Below are 18,457 nucleotides of genomic sequence, written 5' to 3'. Positions count from 1 at the left end.
ACAGCACATAACAACAACAACAACATATATATTCTGAACACTAGATCTTTGTATTATATATGATTTGCACCTATTTTCTCCCATTCTGTAGGCTGTCTTTTTATATTTTTGATGGTATCCTTGGAAACACAATTTTTTTTGTTTAACTCTGATGAAATCCTATTAATCTTCTTTGCCTAGGACCTCCTTGAGATGGCCATGTTAACTGAGTTTCACAAGTACTTCTTTCCAGAGTAAGGAAGAGTGGATACAATAGGGATGGCTTCCTTTTCCCCTCAGCAGTCCTTATCATCACTCTCTAGATTAACTAAATTATAGCCATATTTAAAAAGTGCCAGCACACCTGTTCAGAGAGCTGAATAATTCTTTCAAACAAGCCAAGTCAATCTCATGTTAACTCTTGTATTTTTGAGCTAGGAATTTGAGGAGAGTAATGGGAGACCACTCATCTGGTGTTTGCATGTGACTGTGATGCCAGAAGCTATGTTGCCAGTATTTCAAATACCAGCAGGGTCACCAATGGGGACCGGTTTCAGTGGAGCTTCCAAAGTAAGACAGACTACAAAGAAGGATGTAACCAGGTCCACTTCTGAAAAAAAAAAATGGTCACTGAAGACTTATGAATAGCAGTGAAACTTTGCCTGATATAGTAACAGAAAAGGATCCCCTAAGTTTGGAAGGCATTGAGAATACAACTGGGAAAATGCTGCCTCCTCAAAGTAGAGTCGACCTTCAACATGTGGATATAGTAAAGCTTTCAGGACCTTCGTTTGCTGATGTGGCACAACTCAGAATGACAAGAAACAGCTGTAAACATCCATTAATAACTGGAAAGTGGAATGTACGAGGTATTAATCTAGGAAAATTGCAAATCGACAAAAATGAAATGGAGTACATAAAGATCGATATCTGTGGCATTAAAGAGCTGAAATAAATGAGTACTGGCATTTTGAATTGGACATTCATATGGTCTGGTTATGTCAGGAATGTCAAATTGAAGAGGAATGGCACCATAATCATTGTCAAAAAGAATATTTGAAGATCTATTATGAAATACAATGCTGCCAGTGATAGGGTAATATCAATACGTCTACACGGAATACTAGTTATGCTACTTTTATTCAAATTTATACACCAGGCACTGAAGCCAAAGATGAAGAAATTGAAGATTTTCACCAACTTCTGCAGTCTGAAATTGATTAAACATACAATCAGGATGCATTGATAATTACCAGTGATTGGAAAGCGAAAGCTGGAAACAAAAAAAAGAAGCATTGCTAGTTGGAAAATATGGCCTTGGTGATAGAAATAATACCAGAGATCAGATGATAGAATTTTGCAAGACTAACGACTGCCAATACCTTTTTTCAATAACATAAAAAGCAATTATACACATGGACCTCACCATATGGAATATACAGGAATCATATCAACAACACTGATGGAAAGAGACAATGCAGAAGCTCAATATCATCAGTCAGAACAAGGCCAAGTTTGGCTATGGAACAGACCATCAATTGCTTGTATGCAAGTTTAAGTTGATGCTGAAGCAAATTCAAACAAGTCCATGAGAGCAAAATACATCCTATCCCACCTAAATTTAAAGACCATCTGAGGAATAGATTTGACACATTGAACACCAATGGCCAAAGACAGAAGAGTAGTAGGATGACATCAGTTCATCATGCATGAAGAAGGCAAAAAAGTCATTAAAAACATAAGAAAGGAAGAAAAGACCAAAATAGGTGTCAGAAGAGACTTGAAACTTGCTCTCGAATGGAGAGGAGCTAAAATGAATGAAGAAATAATGAAGTAAAATAGCTAAACAGAGTATTTCAAAGGGTGGTTCAAGAAGACAAAGTATTATAAAGAAATGTGCAGAGATCTAGAGTTAAAACCCCAAAAGGAAAGAATACTTTGGCCTTTTTTAAGCTAAAAAAGCTAAAGAAAAAATTCAAGCCTTGAGTTGCAATACTGGAGGATTCTATGGGCAAACTATTGAACAATGCAGGATTCATCAAAAGATGGAAGGAACACACAGAGTCACTGTACCAAAAGAATTGGTCAACATTCAACCATTTCAGGAGGTAGCATATGATCGAGAACCAATGGTACTGAAAGAAGAAGTCCAAGCTGCAAAAAACAAGACTCCAGGAATTGACAAAATACCTACTGAGATGTTTCAACAAATGGATGCAGTGCTGAAAGTGCTCACTTGTTTATTCCAAGAAATTTGGTAGACAGCTACCTGGACAACTGTCTGGAAGAAATCCATATTTGTGCCTTTTCCAAAGAAAGGTGATCCAACACAATGTGGAAATTATCAAACAATATCATCAATATCATATGCAAGTAAAGTTTTGCTGAAAAGAATTTTTTAAAAAAATGGTTACAGCAGTACAGCAACGTGCAACTGCCAGAAATTCAAGCCAGATGCAGAAGAGGACGTGGAATAAGGGATATCATTGCCGAAGTCAGATGGATCTTGGCTGAAAACAGAGAGTACCAGATGTTTATCTGTGTTTTGTTGACTATGCAAAGGCATTTGACTGTGTGGATCAAAACAAATTGTGGGTAACATTGTAAAGAATGGGAATTCCAGAACACTTAATTGTCCTCATGAGGAACCTGTACATAAACCAAGAGAGCTGCTCAAATAGAATAAGAAGAAACTGCATGGTTTAAAATGCAACATGACATCATTTCACCATACTTATTCAATCTATATGCTGAGCAAATAATCTGAGAATCTGGACTATATGAAGGAAACACAGCATCAGGACTGGAGGAAGACTCATTAACTACCTGTGATATGCAGGTCACACAACCCTACTTGCTGACAGTGAAGAAGACTTGAAGCACTTACTGATGAAGATCAATTACTACAGCCCTCAGTTTGGATTAACACCTCAACATAAAGAAAACAAAAATCCTCACAACTGGACCAATAACCACTATTATTATCAATGGAGAAAAAAATTGAAATTTTCAAGGATTTCATTTTACTTGGATCCACAATCAATGTCCATGGAAGCAGCAATAAAGAAATCAAAGGATGTATTGCATACAGCAAATCTCCAAAAGACTTCTTTAAAGTGTTAAAGAGCAAAGACGTCACTTTGAAGACTAAGGTGCATCTGAACCAAGTCACGGTCTTTTCAATAGCCTCATATGTATGTGAACGCTGAACAATGAATAAGGAAGAATGAAGAGGAATTGGTGCATTTGAATTATGGTCTTGGAGAAGAATATCGAGTATACTATACACTGCCAGAAGAAGGAACTTACTGGACTGTCTTGTAAGGAACTGTCTTGTAAGAAGTACAGTCAGAATTCTCCTTAGAAGAGAGAATGGCCAGACTTTGTCTGTGGTACTTTGGTCACGTTACCAGGAGAGACCCGTCCCTGGAGAAGGACATCATGTTTGGCAAAACAGAGGTCAGCAAAAAAAAGGAGGACCCTCAACAAGATGGATTGACACAGTGGCTACAACAATGGGCTCAAGCATAGCAACGATTGTGAGGATGGTGCAGGACTGGGTAGTGTTTAGTTCTGTTATACACGTGGTTGCTATGAGTTGGATCCAACTTGATGGCCCCTGACAACAACAGTGGGAGTGGAGCATTATTGTCATAGACCACACTGAGAATGAGATGAAAGTTATAGAGCCATTTTCCAGGAAAAAATACTTCCACACAATTTTACTATTTGATTTCAAAGGATCCATGGACCCCTTAGGCCCAACCATGGACTCTAGTTGAAGATACATAGTAAGAAATAAGTTGACTTTTTTTCACAGTAGATTCTGTACCTCAGCTTTACCACTTCTGTGCAAGGATAAAATGGACTTGCCTTAACTTGGGAGTCTGGTTTTCCAGAAGAGCAGCCTTGATCATCCTATGGACCCCACCCCCCCACCTTAGGTACTAAACTGTGACCTTGAGCAAATCCCTTAGTCTTGTAATCTTACTGCCATCATTTGTTAAATGAGGGATTTACTGTGTAACACACAACCTTGGGTTGCATGTAGCTAGTTGAAATTGGGATAAAGTGCCCTAATTTCTAGATGTAAGATTAAAAAAGTTTGTATATGCCAAAATAGAAACATTTTTGAGAGTAAACAGCAGTGTCTATCTCTTTCTGAACATTATTCTATTTCATAAAGTAGAAAAGGCTATATATATTTCCCCCACGTAATCACTTAAAGTGATTTTTCTTTTTAAATGGGAATTATAACTGAGGTTTGTAAACATTTTCTGCTTTTGCTGAAATAATACATACCTCCAGGTTAAGTAATCTTTTTTAAGGGCCCCTCCAATACTGGGTTTCATACCATGATTCTGATTCTAAGGCTGTTGGTTTTCCCAAGCCATGCTGAAGAGCCTTGTCACAATATTTTCTCTTTAACATAATTGAGTTGGAGACATCTAAGGGACCAGCTTGTCAGAAGTGAGGCCTTTTCTGACTTTAGAATCCCAAGTGTCTGAGAGCAGTCAGAATGAAGCCAGATATCATTGTCTGTTTGTATGTATTTCCTCTGAGGGGCCACCAGCATAGTGGCTCTGACTTTGAGCAGAACTTCAAAGGGAAGTCACAGGTAAATGGAACCTCCTTAACTCTTCTTACTTTGGGGAACTTTCCTCACTTTGGAAATACTGAGGATACTCAGTAAAACTGATCAAGGATGACTTGAAACTTCTTAAACTCAAAAGAAGAATAGATGAAATTCCAATATTTTTATATAGTTTTCACTTTGTGAGTATTGGATATTAAGCCCATATGAATAATTTAGTTACCAATACCTTCCTCCACCTGGATTCCAGCTCCTTCAGCCTGTTTTAGACTAGATAGTGACCAGGTGATACAGTATCCTCCAATTTTATGATCACTTCCTGAATTTCATCATCAGGGTGAAGTCTCCTCTAAAGGCAGCTGTTGAAACATTTGTTAACCATACTTTTCCATCTTAAATATTTATTTTTTCATTAAAATTTGTGAAGCACCAATAGAGAAGAAATTGTGTATTAAATAGTTTCTCACTTGGTCTAGTATGTTTTCATCTCATTTCCAAGGTCAGATGGTCTTAACAGAAAGACAACATCCACACAATCTGTTCCGTGACAAGGCAAAATGTGCAGCACATGAAGTCAAGCAGAATGATTTTCACGTAGTAATTGTGAATTTACAGCAACTTAGCTCATCTGAAGCAAAGTGATCTCCCCCAACTTTCTGTTCCTCTAAAGATTAGCAGATCCTTTGCTGCGACTGTGATCTAGGGCCCCAGGATATAATCTGGGAATATAGTTGAAGTCATTCCAAGAAGGCCAGCAGAGAGGACCAGAAAATGTGGAAAGGGGAAGGGCTCCACTTTGCACCCTAATCAGAATACAGATGGAATGGGATAGTCAATTGAACTGCAAGAGATTTTGTGACAAAATAATCCAATGGGACAGGGGTGGTAATTTAAAGATGTTTCATTGGTATTTATCCCCCTTCATGGAGCTTCCCATCTGCACAGAACAAGAAGTCTCCCAAGAAAGAGCAAAGAGTGAAGGCACAATACTCACTATTGCTCCAAAAGAGCAATATAGTTAAATAAGTATAATGTATCAGGAGAATCTGGCAGAAGAGATCTATAGATACGGCAGTTACTTCAACAGGAATGAAGGCTGCTTTTCTATTAGCCCCTTTACTACATAATAAGCAGAGTAGACATTACCCTACCCTTCCATCTTTCCTAAAGTAGGTTTTATTTTATGTTAGGTATATACTAAAGTATATAGATTTTTAAATGAGTTTAGAGAAATCTATACATACATGTAACCACCACTCTCATCAATTAATAATAGTTGTTGTTGTTGTTGTTGTTGTTGTTGTTGTTGTTACGTGCCATCCAGTCACCTCTGACTCAGAGTGACCCCTCCTTGGGTTTCCGAGGTGGTATCACTAGTACTGCCTTATAGTAGTACTTCCAGTTTTCTAAAATGAGTTTGCATGCATTGTTTTATCATTTGGTTAAGGGAATATAATTTCTGTATTCACAAGAAATAATTCTAACACCATTGCAAAGATGAGGAAACAGGCCAACAGAGATTGACTTGCTCGAGGTTCCTCTGGAAGGAAGAAGCAGAATAATCATATCAAAACAATTTGTTTCTATAAGCAGGAAAAAAAAAGAAAGAAAGAAAGAAATGTTGATTTTAACAGGACTGGGGGGTCATAGTACGTGCACAAAGTAAGAAAGAGAAAATGGAACTACCTGGAGAGAAGTTAGGGCCACCTTCGTTTGGAAAAAGTTGAAGATATGAAGTCATTTCCACAAACCACAGCATCTCCATATACTTTAATTTGTATTCCACCCAAAAAACGAAAAGATTTCAGGTTTGAGGTTTGTTAACTACTCAGACTAAGACCCATAAGGTTTTTTTTTTTTTTTCTTGGTGTGTGGAGAACAGTTACTCTTGGCTGTGTTTACTATTTCAGCCAAGTTTTCCAAGAGAATGTTTCTATTTTCAATTAATGTTCTTCTTTGCTCTGCTACCATTACTGATCATTTTGTTCCAAGATTCTATAGAAGAATGCAGAATAGAATATCAAATTCTCAATGGAATCCAGAATTTCTGGATCCATTGAAGCTGGATGAACCCCTGAAACTATTGCCCTGAGATGATCTTTAAACTTTAAACCAAAACTATCCCTTGAAGTCTTCTTTGAACCACAAAATAGTTTATCTTAATAAGTAAAGTATGTCTGCCTTGGGCATTGTGATCTGTTAAAGAATTATCTATGTGAGATCAAATTGACAATAATAACTTGAAAGGTTAGATGAGAAGCTTAGAGGACAGTGAGTTTAAGTCAGTGTGGTGGAAAAATCTGGAGGACAGCAAGAATATTTATTCAACTTGAAGAATGTAATCCATGTCATTGAGTTGTACATGTAGATACTGTTGAAGTGGTGTATGACTGTGTATATTTTCAGCAAAACCATCCTGCATTTAACATTTCATGTTGTATTATTTTGCACAATGCTTCACTTTTCTGGTTTAGTTGAATCCCATAACTAATAAATGTAAATTGTTTACAGCAGCTCTATGAAAACCTAACAGAGGAAGACAGTTACATAAGGAAGGAAATTACCCATATGATTCTAGATCTTGTCTCAGGACATAAAAGTAAATTTGAAATGCATTGACCCATGTCACTTTAGTTTTCTGTATTTCACTGTACATATATTATATTTCAATAAAATGTATTTTAAAAAAAAAAAGTAAACTTGGACCCCCATCAATATTCCTGAAATCTTTGCTCCTACATATTTCCTTGTATTTCTAGAAAAGAATTCTGCAGGCTGTTTCTGCATTTAGCTCCAGTTTTATGTTATGTACTAATAAATTCTGTCCTGAAGGATGCATGGTATATCCAACATGAGTTCTGATTCATCAGAGCTCGATGGCACATAACAAAAACAACAACAACATACAACATAGAAGGAGCCCTGGTGGCCCAGTGGTTAAAGCATTCAATTGCTAACCAAAAGTTTTGTGGTTCTAATCTACCATCCACTCCTTGGGAGAAAGATGTGGCAGTCTGCATCTGTAAAGATTTACAGTTTTGGAAACCCTAGGAAGCAGTTCTACTCTGTCCTATAGGGTTACTATGAGTTGGAATTGACTGGATGGCAGTGGGTACCTTCCTCTTACCAGTCCTGGATGGTAGTATTATTATCTGGTTTTTTTACAGGTTAGGAAACTGAGTTAAATTTTCTTAGACAATGTGACTTCATACCTTTGCACTGGATCTCTATCTAAATCTTCCCATTACAAACCATACTCCCCTGAGACTTTAAGTGAATTAACCTAATGTGTATCCCTTGGCTCACTCTAAATAATTTTAATTCCCAATTATCAGAATATCAAATCACCTTTACTGTTACTTATTGTTTATGACTCTTTTTTTTTTTTTTTTTTAGCATTTTGGATGGTTTGTTTAATTTTTATTTTCTCATGTGTCCATTTGTCCTAATTTTTATTTGCACTCTTCCTTTTTTTTCTGTTCCTAATTAATCATCCTTCTGAAAGTTTGCTAAAGCGTGGGTAAGTGCATCTTCATTTCCAGATAACAATGTTTTGCATTGTTATTTTTTCTTAGTTGATGAAATATAGAATAATTCAAATGAATACTAAAATGATCTAATAAATGTCAAGGAGCTGGCATATTACATTTTCTGTTGAAATTGCTTTTCCTTTTTCCCTGGCATTTACAGCAGATTTTTGTTTGTGTAGGGGTTTGTTTTCACATTACTATTGAAATTAAATCGACAACAGCAGTTAGAGAAATTGAAAAACTTTGCAGCAGTCTTGGTAGAGGCGCTAAGCTGAGCCTGCTTATCCATGAATGGAGAAAATGAGACACTTTGACATGACACTGAGTCAACACCTGGAGCCAGAATTGGGGAGCTCTGGGGCATTAATCCAAAGTACCTGAAGGTTCTAGAACTGTTTTATCAAAATCTTTCATAGTGTCTTAGTTAAACTCCCTTTGGAAGAATTCAACTACCACAAACCCACCCCACCCCCACCAGCAGTTTTGCAAATGTAATGTTTCATTTCCTGTATTAAATTATTTTGGTGTCTCACTTTGTGAGAAGACCCAGGCCAACACAGTGCTAGGCCATTAAGCCATCCATGCATGCTATTTGTAAATATGTGTATGTGTCTACACATATGAAAGCCATCAAAAGCCTTGAGTGAGGAACAATGAGACTGGTAATTTTTGCGGGGGAGGCGGGTAAAGCCGCTGATGTCTCTCCATCAAAGACAAGGAGTCAGAATCTTACAGCTACTTCTGGGACTAAGGAAATAAAGTGGGTCTGCAGGCCAGGCTTTATTTATAAATTATGTTGTCTAAAACTTACTGACGAATGTGGTGCTGTCACCTTGCAAACATGCTAATATTTGTCTTTCTGTGTTCTTTAGCATCAATACCATTCAAAAATAGACGAACTAATTGAAGAAACTGTTAAAGAAATGATAACACTCTTGGTTGCAAAGGTAATCTTCAGCTTCAGGTGAAATGTTTCATTGCGAACATTGCTTTGTTATGTCTGCATTTCCATTAAAATGTAACACGTTAAAAAGTTGAGCTGGATACTTGTGTTTCTCAGGAAACAAGATTGTACATCACCCAGCCTCAGCTCTGAATGATTTTTCTGATGATCGTGAGCTGTGTGAAGATAAATTGATGAAGTGGCATATGTTAACTTAATAAGAATTTGTCCCCAAACGTTGCTCTGGGTTATGCAGAGAATGTTTGTTTTGTTTCTCAGGACTGACAAAGTTAGATTCTTGAATACAGAAAGTTAGCTGGTAATACGGAATGCTGCCATCATGAAAACCCCCTCTCCGCTAGTTTCAAATGCAGCGAGAGTCATAATAAAACATAAAAGTCAGATAAAGCTATTTCAGTCACCCTCATGAATTATAGAATTTTAACTAAGTAATGCTAAATGGGAAGACATTTATATTTGCCAGTGCTAAACTTCTGTTTCCCCCAAATTACTGATAAAATACAAATAAAAATAGATTGGAGTAAATGTAGTGCTAATATGTAACGTAAAAACTGCTTTGCGCAGTTTTGGATTTTGAAAAGTGCACTTAATATTATTGCACGCTATATGCAATTCAATAATATTTTGTCACTTTGCACTTCTGTAACACTCTATATTTGCAATCACATAATAATGAAGAGAAAGCCGGATAAGTCAAATATTTCTATATAAAGGCAATCTATTCCTTTCCCTGAAGGCTGGAATCAAGTCATAGAGTGCAAACAGGAGCAGAGGTCTCAGTCCCTGTCTCTGTGTGGATGGGAAATGTTGCTCTTTATTGTGAACAATGATCTTTTGAAATAATAATTCTTTTTTTCTTTTTTCTGGTTTTCTAGTTTGTTACTATCTTGGAAGGAGTGCTGGCAAAATTATCCAGATATGACGAAGGGACTTTGTTTTCTTCTTTTCTGTCATTTACCGTAAGTAAAGAGTTTTCTTTTCTGGTTGTTATTTAAGTAGGGTTTGTGTTTGGGTTTTTATTTGGATGAGGGGTGCTAGTGCCATTTTGGTTTTGATTTGTGTGTGTGTATTTTCATTGCAGTCAACTACCACTGTATAATCTTAACACTAGGAGAATTAGCAGGACATTTTATAACACCAGATAATGCAAAATCATGTCTAATTTATGAATGTACTATGCATATGTATATATATGTATGTACACACACACACACATATCTCTATATGTGTGTATCAAAAAAGTTTCCTGCCTGAGTGTACCTTAGCTATCTTGAGCAAATCACTTAATGATTCTGGGCCACCATTTGGCCATCTATAAATGCAGAAATTTAATTTTAGAGGTTGTGAATGGAAACCTGTAAGTCACATAGTGCTTGCAAGTGTGTTTTATTATTTGGTCCTCCCTGTGTTGCGTATGTTTGTCTTAACTGAATTCATTGCCAATATTTAATAATCAGGAGATTTCATAGAGAAGTCCAGATTTCAGGACTTGCTTTTAAAAGTGCATGATTGGCAGCACTGGGCCTGCATATCTGCATAGTTGCAATCAGTTGAAGCTGGGTTGTGATGGTCCCACAGGCCCAACTGTTTGCTGGTTAGCTATGGCCCACTCCTGGGTGTTTCCCTCACTCATGTACTTGCCTGGCCTTAGGGATATTTCCATTTACAACCTCTGGAGTAGACGTTCTTGGAGTCCTTTACAAATTCTGAGATGTTCTGGTTCTGTGTCAGTATCAAACAAGGGGGTAGAAGTGATAACAAGAAGGCAGCCTTATTTTCAGTAGCTTCAATGATCAGTGGAGCTATTCACTAATTACATGGGCTACTACAGGGGCCCAGCTCACTCACCTTTCCTGGTGCTAGGTGGGCACTGCAGATGGCCTGCTTTCTTGTCATTTCTGACAAAGAGTTTATATGCTGGCTCTGAGACCCTAAGAGGAACAATCAATTTAGGCTTCACTATCTATGGTTCTTTAAAACAGCCTACTTTATGAGAATTCTCCCCAAAAAGTAGTGAATGCCAAGACAAAATGTAGCACAGTGAAGTGGGTAGCACATCATCACCTTTGGAATCCAGCAGAACTGGGTTCAAATCTTATTATGGATATTAACCAGCCGTGTGATCTTCAACAAGTGTCTCATCTTCTCCATGCCTCAGCTTTCTCATCCGTAAAGATGGGATTGGGGGCAGGGAGAATAATGTCTTCCATGCAGAGCTGTTGTAAGGATAATAATATAAACGAAAGAGCTCAGCGTAGTCCTTGCACATAATAGGCCTCAAGAAATGGCAGCTATTATTAGTAAAAGGTAAATAGAGTCTCCATTAGTTGGAAGTGACTTGATGGCAACATGTTTTTTGTTTGTTTGTTTTTAATAATATTATAAGATGCAAAATACACATACACGTTGTTGTTGTTGTTGTTGTGTGCCTTGGAGTTGGACCTGACTCAGTGACCCCTCCTTGGGTTTCCGAGGCAGTATCACTACGGAAGTAGATTGCCCAACCTTCCTTCTGAGTGTCCTCCAAATATACCTACTTTGGTCTTTCCCCAACCCATGCATTACTTTACCTGGGAATTAAGGGAAAGATAGGCAGAAATATTTAAATCTTTTCTAGATAGCATCCACATAGCTACATGCCCAGCCTGTTTTGATGATGTAGCTCTGACCTTCCCAGGTATAAGGAATGAACTCAATCTTAGAAGTATGATGGCCTCAGTCCCTAGAATTTGTTGGTGAAAGTCATGTGGGAAGAGGATGGTGACAATAGGAAGTCAATTCAATTTCATTCTGCATAGCCACATAACATAATATGTCACAGCTGAAAGGAAATCTTTCCAAACCCCTCCTTTGATAAAGAAACCAAGGTTCAGAGAGGGGGAGTAATTTGTCTAAGGTCACACAGCAATGGGCAGAACAAAGACAGAAACATAGATCTCCTGGCAGCTTCCCACCACCATTGAACTGCATTCTGGAGAGAGTGGGATTCAGCTGGCAGTTGCTTGGCATCAGAAGGCAGATGGGCAAATGAGTGGGGAAGATTCATAAAGAAGGATCAGGGCATATGAGTGGAAAACATTAGACAGTCTTGCATTCCTCAGTGAAGTCGTGGACATGATGAAAAGAGGCAGAATTAAATGCAATATTTCTGGAAAATGTTCCCTTGTTACCCAAAGTATACATCAATTTTTTTTGCATCTTCATTTTGAGCAACTGTTTTTACTGCACTGAACTTGTGAAAACCAGAAAAGCCCCCTCTGCTCTCTTGAGCAGAATTCCAGTCCACCAAGATTTCCCACCCTAATTACTGAATTACCAAGAGGACTATGTGAGAGGTGGTCCTGTGACAGCAAGAGCAAGAACATGGTACCAGGGAGATTCCCATGGGAGGGTTACAAACCCAGAAGACCCAGAGTATGGTATGCAGCAGTCTTGAAGCTGAAATTCCCATCCTCTCATCTCCCTTTCCCCGAGACAGTTTGCAGCCTCACAACCTGCCTAGTAAAGGCATCGTAATTGCAGAACACTTGGGTGCCCATTACCGGGCATGTAACTTCCCTTCCTTAATGGCACTTCTCCCACACACTTGGCCACCCAGAGGCCAAAAGCACCCACTTATCATTTGCAGCCTGTGTTCTCATCTCCTGTCGGTACTCCAGTATTGGAGAACATGAGCTGTGCTTAGAGGCGGCAAGAATATCTCCACACATTGATTCTGAGCTCCTGCCCAAATTTCAACGGGCCTTTGAAGGCTTCCTACAGCCTAGTCGTGTTAATTACCCAAGAGTGGAGTGGAGGTAAAAGGGCTGAGCAGAGGCAGTAGGTACTGGGGAAGGAGCCTTGGAACCAAGGATGAAAAAACCAGCTGTAAGTCCCGAGAAGTTGGACAAAAGCATAGAGGTAGTGCTGAAACCCTGGCATGATTTCCTTCACTCTGCTCCCTTTTCTGATTCCATTCTTCAAGTATTACTGCGCACTTACCACATCCCCACCTCAGCCAGGCTGCCAAGTATGAGCCATGTGCTCTGCCCCCCAGAAAGCTGACAAGTATCGACAAATATGCCACCCTTTCCCCCTCTTTCTCCCGCTGAGCGCTTCCTTTCCTGGGTGGGCTTGATTTCATGGTCCAAGCCAGACATTTTGGAAAACGTCTGCAGTAGCACGGAGCAGGCAGGAATATTTATTTCTTGTCTCCATCTGCATTGCTTCCTCTCTTGGAGAGGAGTTGAGGGGAGGAGGGAGGAGGAGATGTGGCTTCTCCGTGCCAGCCCAGGAGGCGCCCAAGTGTGCCCCTCCTCTTCTCCCTCCCCAGCCTCGGCAGCAGTAGCAGCCGGGGATTTATGGAGGCAGGCGCCTTTCGAACTTTTGGAAGATCAGCCCAGTTGGAAGACACAATTAGCAACCATCCGCCCATTTCCCTTGACTGCAAGATGTGCTTTTGTGTGGGTTGCTGGCTTGGAAGTATCCCTATCTTGTGGGTAGCCTTGTGCTGTTCTTTTAGGAGGCCAATAAGAGGGGTGAGCAGGTACCCAGGTTCCTCTACCAGCAAGTTAAATCTTTTCCTTGGTCATATCCAGATGTCAACAAATATGCTAGTTCTAGAATCCTTGCATTCATTTATTCTTCACTCATTCACTTATTTATTCACACAACATATGTTTATTGTACACCTGTGTACCATACAGGAGCCCGTAGGTGGCACAAATGGTTAAACACTGGGCTACTAACCAAATGGTTCAAAACTACCCAGGGGAGCCTTGGAAGAAAGGCCTGCCAATCTTCTTCTGTAAAGATCTACCCAGATGTGCCTTGGAAGAAAGGACTGGCAGTCTGCTTCTATAAAGATTACAACTGGAAAAAACCCTATGGAGCAGTTCTACTCTTTAATGCATGGAGGTCACTATGAGTTGTTAATTGGCTCGGTAGCAGTGGGTTTGGTTTTTTGGTATGTGTCCTATGTTGTGCTAGGTACTGAGGACACAGCAGTGAGCAGGAAAAACATGCTCTCTGCCTCTATGAAAGATTATATTTAGCAAGGGAGACATCAAGAAAATTAGAGGTTGGGATAGTGTTGCACAGGACGTAGACTGGAGAGGAAGAAGGTGGGTGGTGGCATTAGTCCAGCTAGGGTGGTCTTGGAAGGTATCTCTGAGGAAGTGACACATGAGCTGAAAGTTGACAGAGCCAGCCATAGGTAAACAGGAGGGAAGAATCTTCTGGACAAAACATGAACTGCAGTGGTCCTGAAACAGGAAAGCCAGAACTATTTTTGAGGGATATTTTGGGAGTAACGTAAGCAGGGCTTAGGAATTGAGTGGATTTAAGAGTGGAGAATCAACTGGATAGGGCAAAGGTGGAAAGCCCAAGAACTGTGATGTTTTGGAGAGCTCAGCTGAGTCGAATGAGTCCTGAGAGTCAGTGAGGTACAGCCCAGAGTGGAGAGACCTAGGATGGGATCTCGGCACTGCCACTTAATCTCCTTCACTGTAACATGATGATAGTTACATGAGATGAGTTTGGATGCCTAAAATGGCAACAAGAGGCACAGCTTCTTTTCCTTTAAGCACTTGCTAAGTGCCAGGTACAGGGCTAAGTACTTTAAATACAGTTTTCTTGTTGAGTTGTCTGAATAATTCCATTACAGCAACACTATACTGCAGGTGATGAAAGGGGCTTAGGGAAGTCAAGTCCCCAGCTCAACCTGCATACCGCCTCCAAGTAAAGTTGGTGCCCCCCCAGGAGGAATGAAGAGGTAGGAGGAACCCAGCCTACCCCCCTCACACACACACACACACACACACACACACACACACACCTCAAGCAGCTGGAACGATTGTATGAAATCCTTTGAAGTCACCTAAAATTCATCCAAGATAACCTATCAACCAAATCCATTTGAGACAGTTACAGTTACAACATAACATGGAAGCCACACAGGGTGATAAAGTCCATTATAGGGTTTCCAGGGGCCTAAAACTTGTGTTTCCAATCCGCTAGTTTCTCAAATTACCCTTATCTACCTTTTTCTTTTTGCCATCATTTTACTTATTTTGCCACTTAGAAATGAAGGTAGACATGCTTCCTCTTGCTACAATCCATCACGAGGGCTGCAGCTGGTGTTAAGCAGCAGCGTCAAGACACCTTCTGTGCTGAGCTCTTGCTGTAGAGTCACAGAGCAAGACTGCCACCCTGGTCAAAGCCAGAAATGGATTAAGGGAATTCATTTCGGTACACAGAATGTTTTGGTCAAAAAACATTACGAATTTTAGAGTTGGGTGACAATTATTGGTGGATTTTTTTTTTTTCTGTTGTTGTTTTGACATTTTATTGTGGATTGGGTAAAAGTTTACTGAGCAAATAGTTTCCCATTCAACAAGTTTATGCACATTTTGTTTCATGACATTAGTTGGAATCCCCTCAATGTAACAACAATCTTCCCACTTCCTCCCTCAGTTCCCCATTTCCATTTGTCCTTCTTTTCTTCTCCTTCCTGCCTTCTGAGCTTTTTTGGGGGGCAGATGCCACCCTTTTGGTCTCATTGATTGTCCTGAGGCATACATTCCTCACAGGTGTTAATGTTCACTTTATAGGCCTGTCTACTGTTTGGCTGAAAGGTGATGGGGGGTGGTGTTCAGTTCAGGTTTAAGGGTGTCTAAGGACCATAGTCTCAGGACTTCCACAATCTGTATCAGACTTGTCTTTTTAATGGTTTTGAATTGTATTCTACATTTTCCTCCTACTCTGTCCAGGGCCTTCTATTGTGGTTCCAATCAGAATGCACAGATGTGGAAGCCAGGCATCACCTAGTTCTTCTGGTGTCAGGCTAATGGAGGCTATGGTTCACATGGTCCCTTTGTCCTTTAGACTAATTGTCTCCTGAGTCTTTGATTTTCTTAACTTTTCTTTGCTATAGATGAAGAGAGACAAATAATTGCATCATAGATGACTATTTGCAATCACTAGAAGTTGGATGAGTTTTTGTAAGTTTTTTTGTTTTGTTTTTAGTGTTTTCTTTGTTGGCATTTCATTTTTGTTTTGGCTTTGGAAAATGTCCAGGGTGGGAGATACAGCTTTTTACAGTGTGGGCTACTGACAAATGATGCAGATAGAGGTCTTAGCCCATCCTCCCAGAAGATAATGTCATAAAATTTTCAGAGGTAGGATTCATGTCATTCAAGTCAGTTGGCATCTACATTTCAGAATGGATGTGCTTGCCTTGGACAGAAGCATTAACCTGTTTATGTTAACCACATAACATGTCCTATGTTGTGCTAGGTACTAAGGACACAGCAATGAGCAAGAAAAACATACCCTGGTTCATAATTATTGTCATGGATTGCATCGTGCCTCCCTAAAATACCTGTCAACTTGGCTTGGCCATGATTCTCAGTGGTTTGACAGTTGTGTGATGATGTAGTTTGGCAGTTATGTAATGATGCATCATCTCCATGATGTGATCTGTTGTGATCAGCTACAGTCCTGAGCTGACGTGAGGGGAGTTTCCCTGGGCTGTGGCCTGCATCGTCTTTTATCTTACAAGAAATAAAAGGAGCCAGAAGCAAGCAGAGAGGGACCTCAGTACCACCAAGATAAGAACCCGGAGTGGAGCATGTCCTTTGGACCCAGGGTCCGTATACTGAAAACCTCCTAGACCCAGAGGAAGATTGATGCCAAGACACATGGAGATCTCCAAGGAACTCCAGATTCACAGATGTTGAAAGGAGACAAGGACCTTCCCCCAGAATCAACAGAGAGAAAGCCTTCTCTAAGAGCTGGTACCCTGAATTCAAACTTCTAGCCTCTTAAACTATTAGAAAATAAATTTGTTTGTTAAAGCCATCCACTGTGGCACTTCTATTACAGCAGTACTAGATAACTGAGACAGTTGTCATTGTTGATGTTGTTTTTTGCTGTCCAGTCATCTCTGTCTCATGACAACTTTTATGTCTAAGAGAATGAAATGATGCCTGGTCCTGCACCATCTTTATAATTGTTGGTATGTTTAAGTCCATTGTTGCAGCGCTTGTGTCAATCCATCTTACTGAGGGTTTCCCTCGTTTTCATTGGCCCTCTAATTTATTAAACATAACATCCTTTTCTAGTGATTGGTCTTTTCTGATGACTTGTCCAAAGTAAGTGAGCCAAAATCTTACCATTCTTACTTCTAAGAAACATTCTGATTGTATTTCTTTTAAGACTGATTTGTTTGTTTTTCTGGCTGTTCGTGATATATTCAATATTATTCTCCAATGTTGTTGTTGTTGTTATTTGCCATCAAGTCGCCCCAACTCATAGCAACCCCCCCTTGGGTTTCTGAGGCAGTATCACTACGGAAGTAAGAATGCCCAACCTTCCTTCCGGGGAGTGGCTGGTGGGTTTGAACCACCAGCCTTCTGGTTAGCAGTCAAGTGCCTTAGGTACTATGCTACCAGAGCTCCTTATTCTCCAATACTACCTTTCAAACACATCAATTCTTTTTCGGGCTTCCTTTTTCCCTATTTGCTTTCTCATGCAAATGAGGCAGTTAAAAAGACCATGGCCTGAGTCAGATGCACCTTAGTCATCAAAGTGCATCTGGGCTTTTTAAAACTATTTAAAGAGATCTTTTGCCATATTTTCCCAAAGCAATACATTATCTGATTTCTTGATTGCTGCTTCTGTGGACATTGACTGTTGATCTAAGTAGAATGAAATTATTGACAACTTCAGTTTCTTTTCCATTTATTATGATGTTGTTTATTGGCCCAGTTGTGAGCATTTTCATTTTCCTAGAAATGTGTTGGTAGTTGACTTCAGGTGGATTCTGACTCGTAGTGACTCATATGTGTAAAATAAACTGGCTCCCTAGGATTTTCAAGGCTGCCAGAAGCAGATCGCCAGTTCAAGGCAAGTCTGAGTGGGTTTGAACTACCAACTTTACATTTAGTAGTGAGCAATTAACCATATGTGTCATCCAGGGACTCCTTTTCTTACGTACAGGTGATAATTATTGAATATATACTATTTGCCAGGCACTACGCTAAATTATTTACATACATTTTCTTATTTAAGCTTTATAACCACCCTATGCAATAGATACTATTATTTTCCCCATTTTACAGATGGGGAAAATTGAGTAATTTGTCCAAACTCATATGGCTACTAAGATTCTACCTTAGATTTACTCCTTTATTATCACCAGAGTGTTATTCCCACAGAGGCTAAAACCAAACCTGCTGCTACTGAGTTCATTCTTACTCACAGCAACCCTGTAGGACAGAGGAGAACTTCCCCATAGGGTTTCAAAGACTATAAATCTTTTGTGTGTGTGTGTGTGATTTGGGTGAAGATTTACAGAGCAAATTCACTTTCCATACAGCAGTTCACATACACTTTGTCTCATGACATTGA

General features: G+C 39.5%; 1 protein-coding gene across 1 annotated transcript in view; it reads left to right on the top strand.

Moving 5' to 3' along the window:
- Nucleotides 1–18,457, top strand: part of CADPS (calcium dependent secretion activator) — a 741,642-nt gene that overhangs the window by 634,827 nt on the left and 88,358 nt on the right. The window contains exons 26-27 of the mRNA XM_042780468.1: nucleotides 8,976–9,050; nucleotides 9,943–10,026. Coding sequence (XP_042636402.1) covers nucleotides 8,976–9,050; nucleotides 9,943–10,026 — 159 coding nt within the window. The remainder of the gene's footprint in view (nucleotides 1–8,975; nucleotides 9,051–9,942; nucleotides 10,027–18,457) is intronic.

This window comes from Orycteropus afer, unplaced genomic scaffold, assembly GCF_000298275.1.
Source record: "Orycteropus afer afer isolate SDZICR_OR568_19922 unplaced genomic scaffold, OryAfe1.0 scaffold00041, whole genome shotgun sequence".
NCBI classification, from domain to species: domain Eukaryota; kingdom Metazoa; phylum Chordata; class Mammalia; order Tubulidentata; family Orycteropodidae; genus Orycteropus; species Orycteropus afer.
The sequence above is the reverse complement of the archived record's forward strand: the minus strand, read 5'-3'. Positions and strand labels throughout refer to the sequence as shown.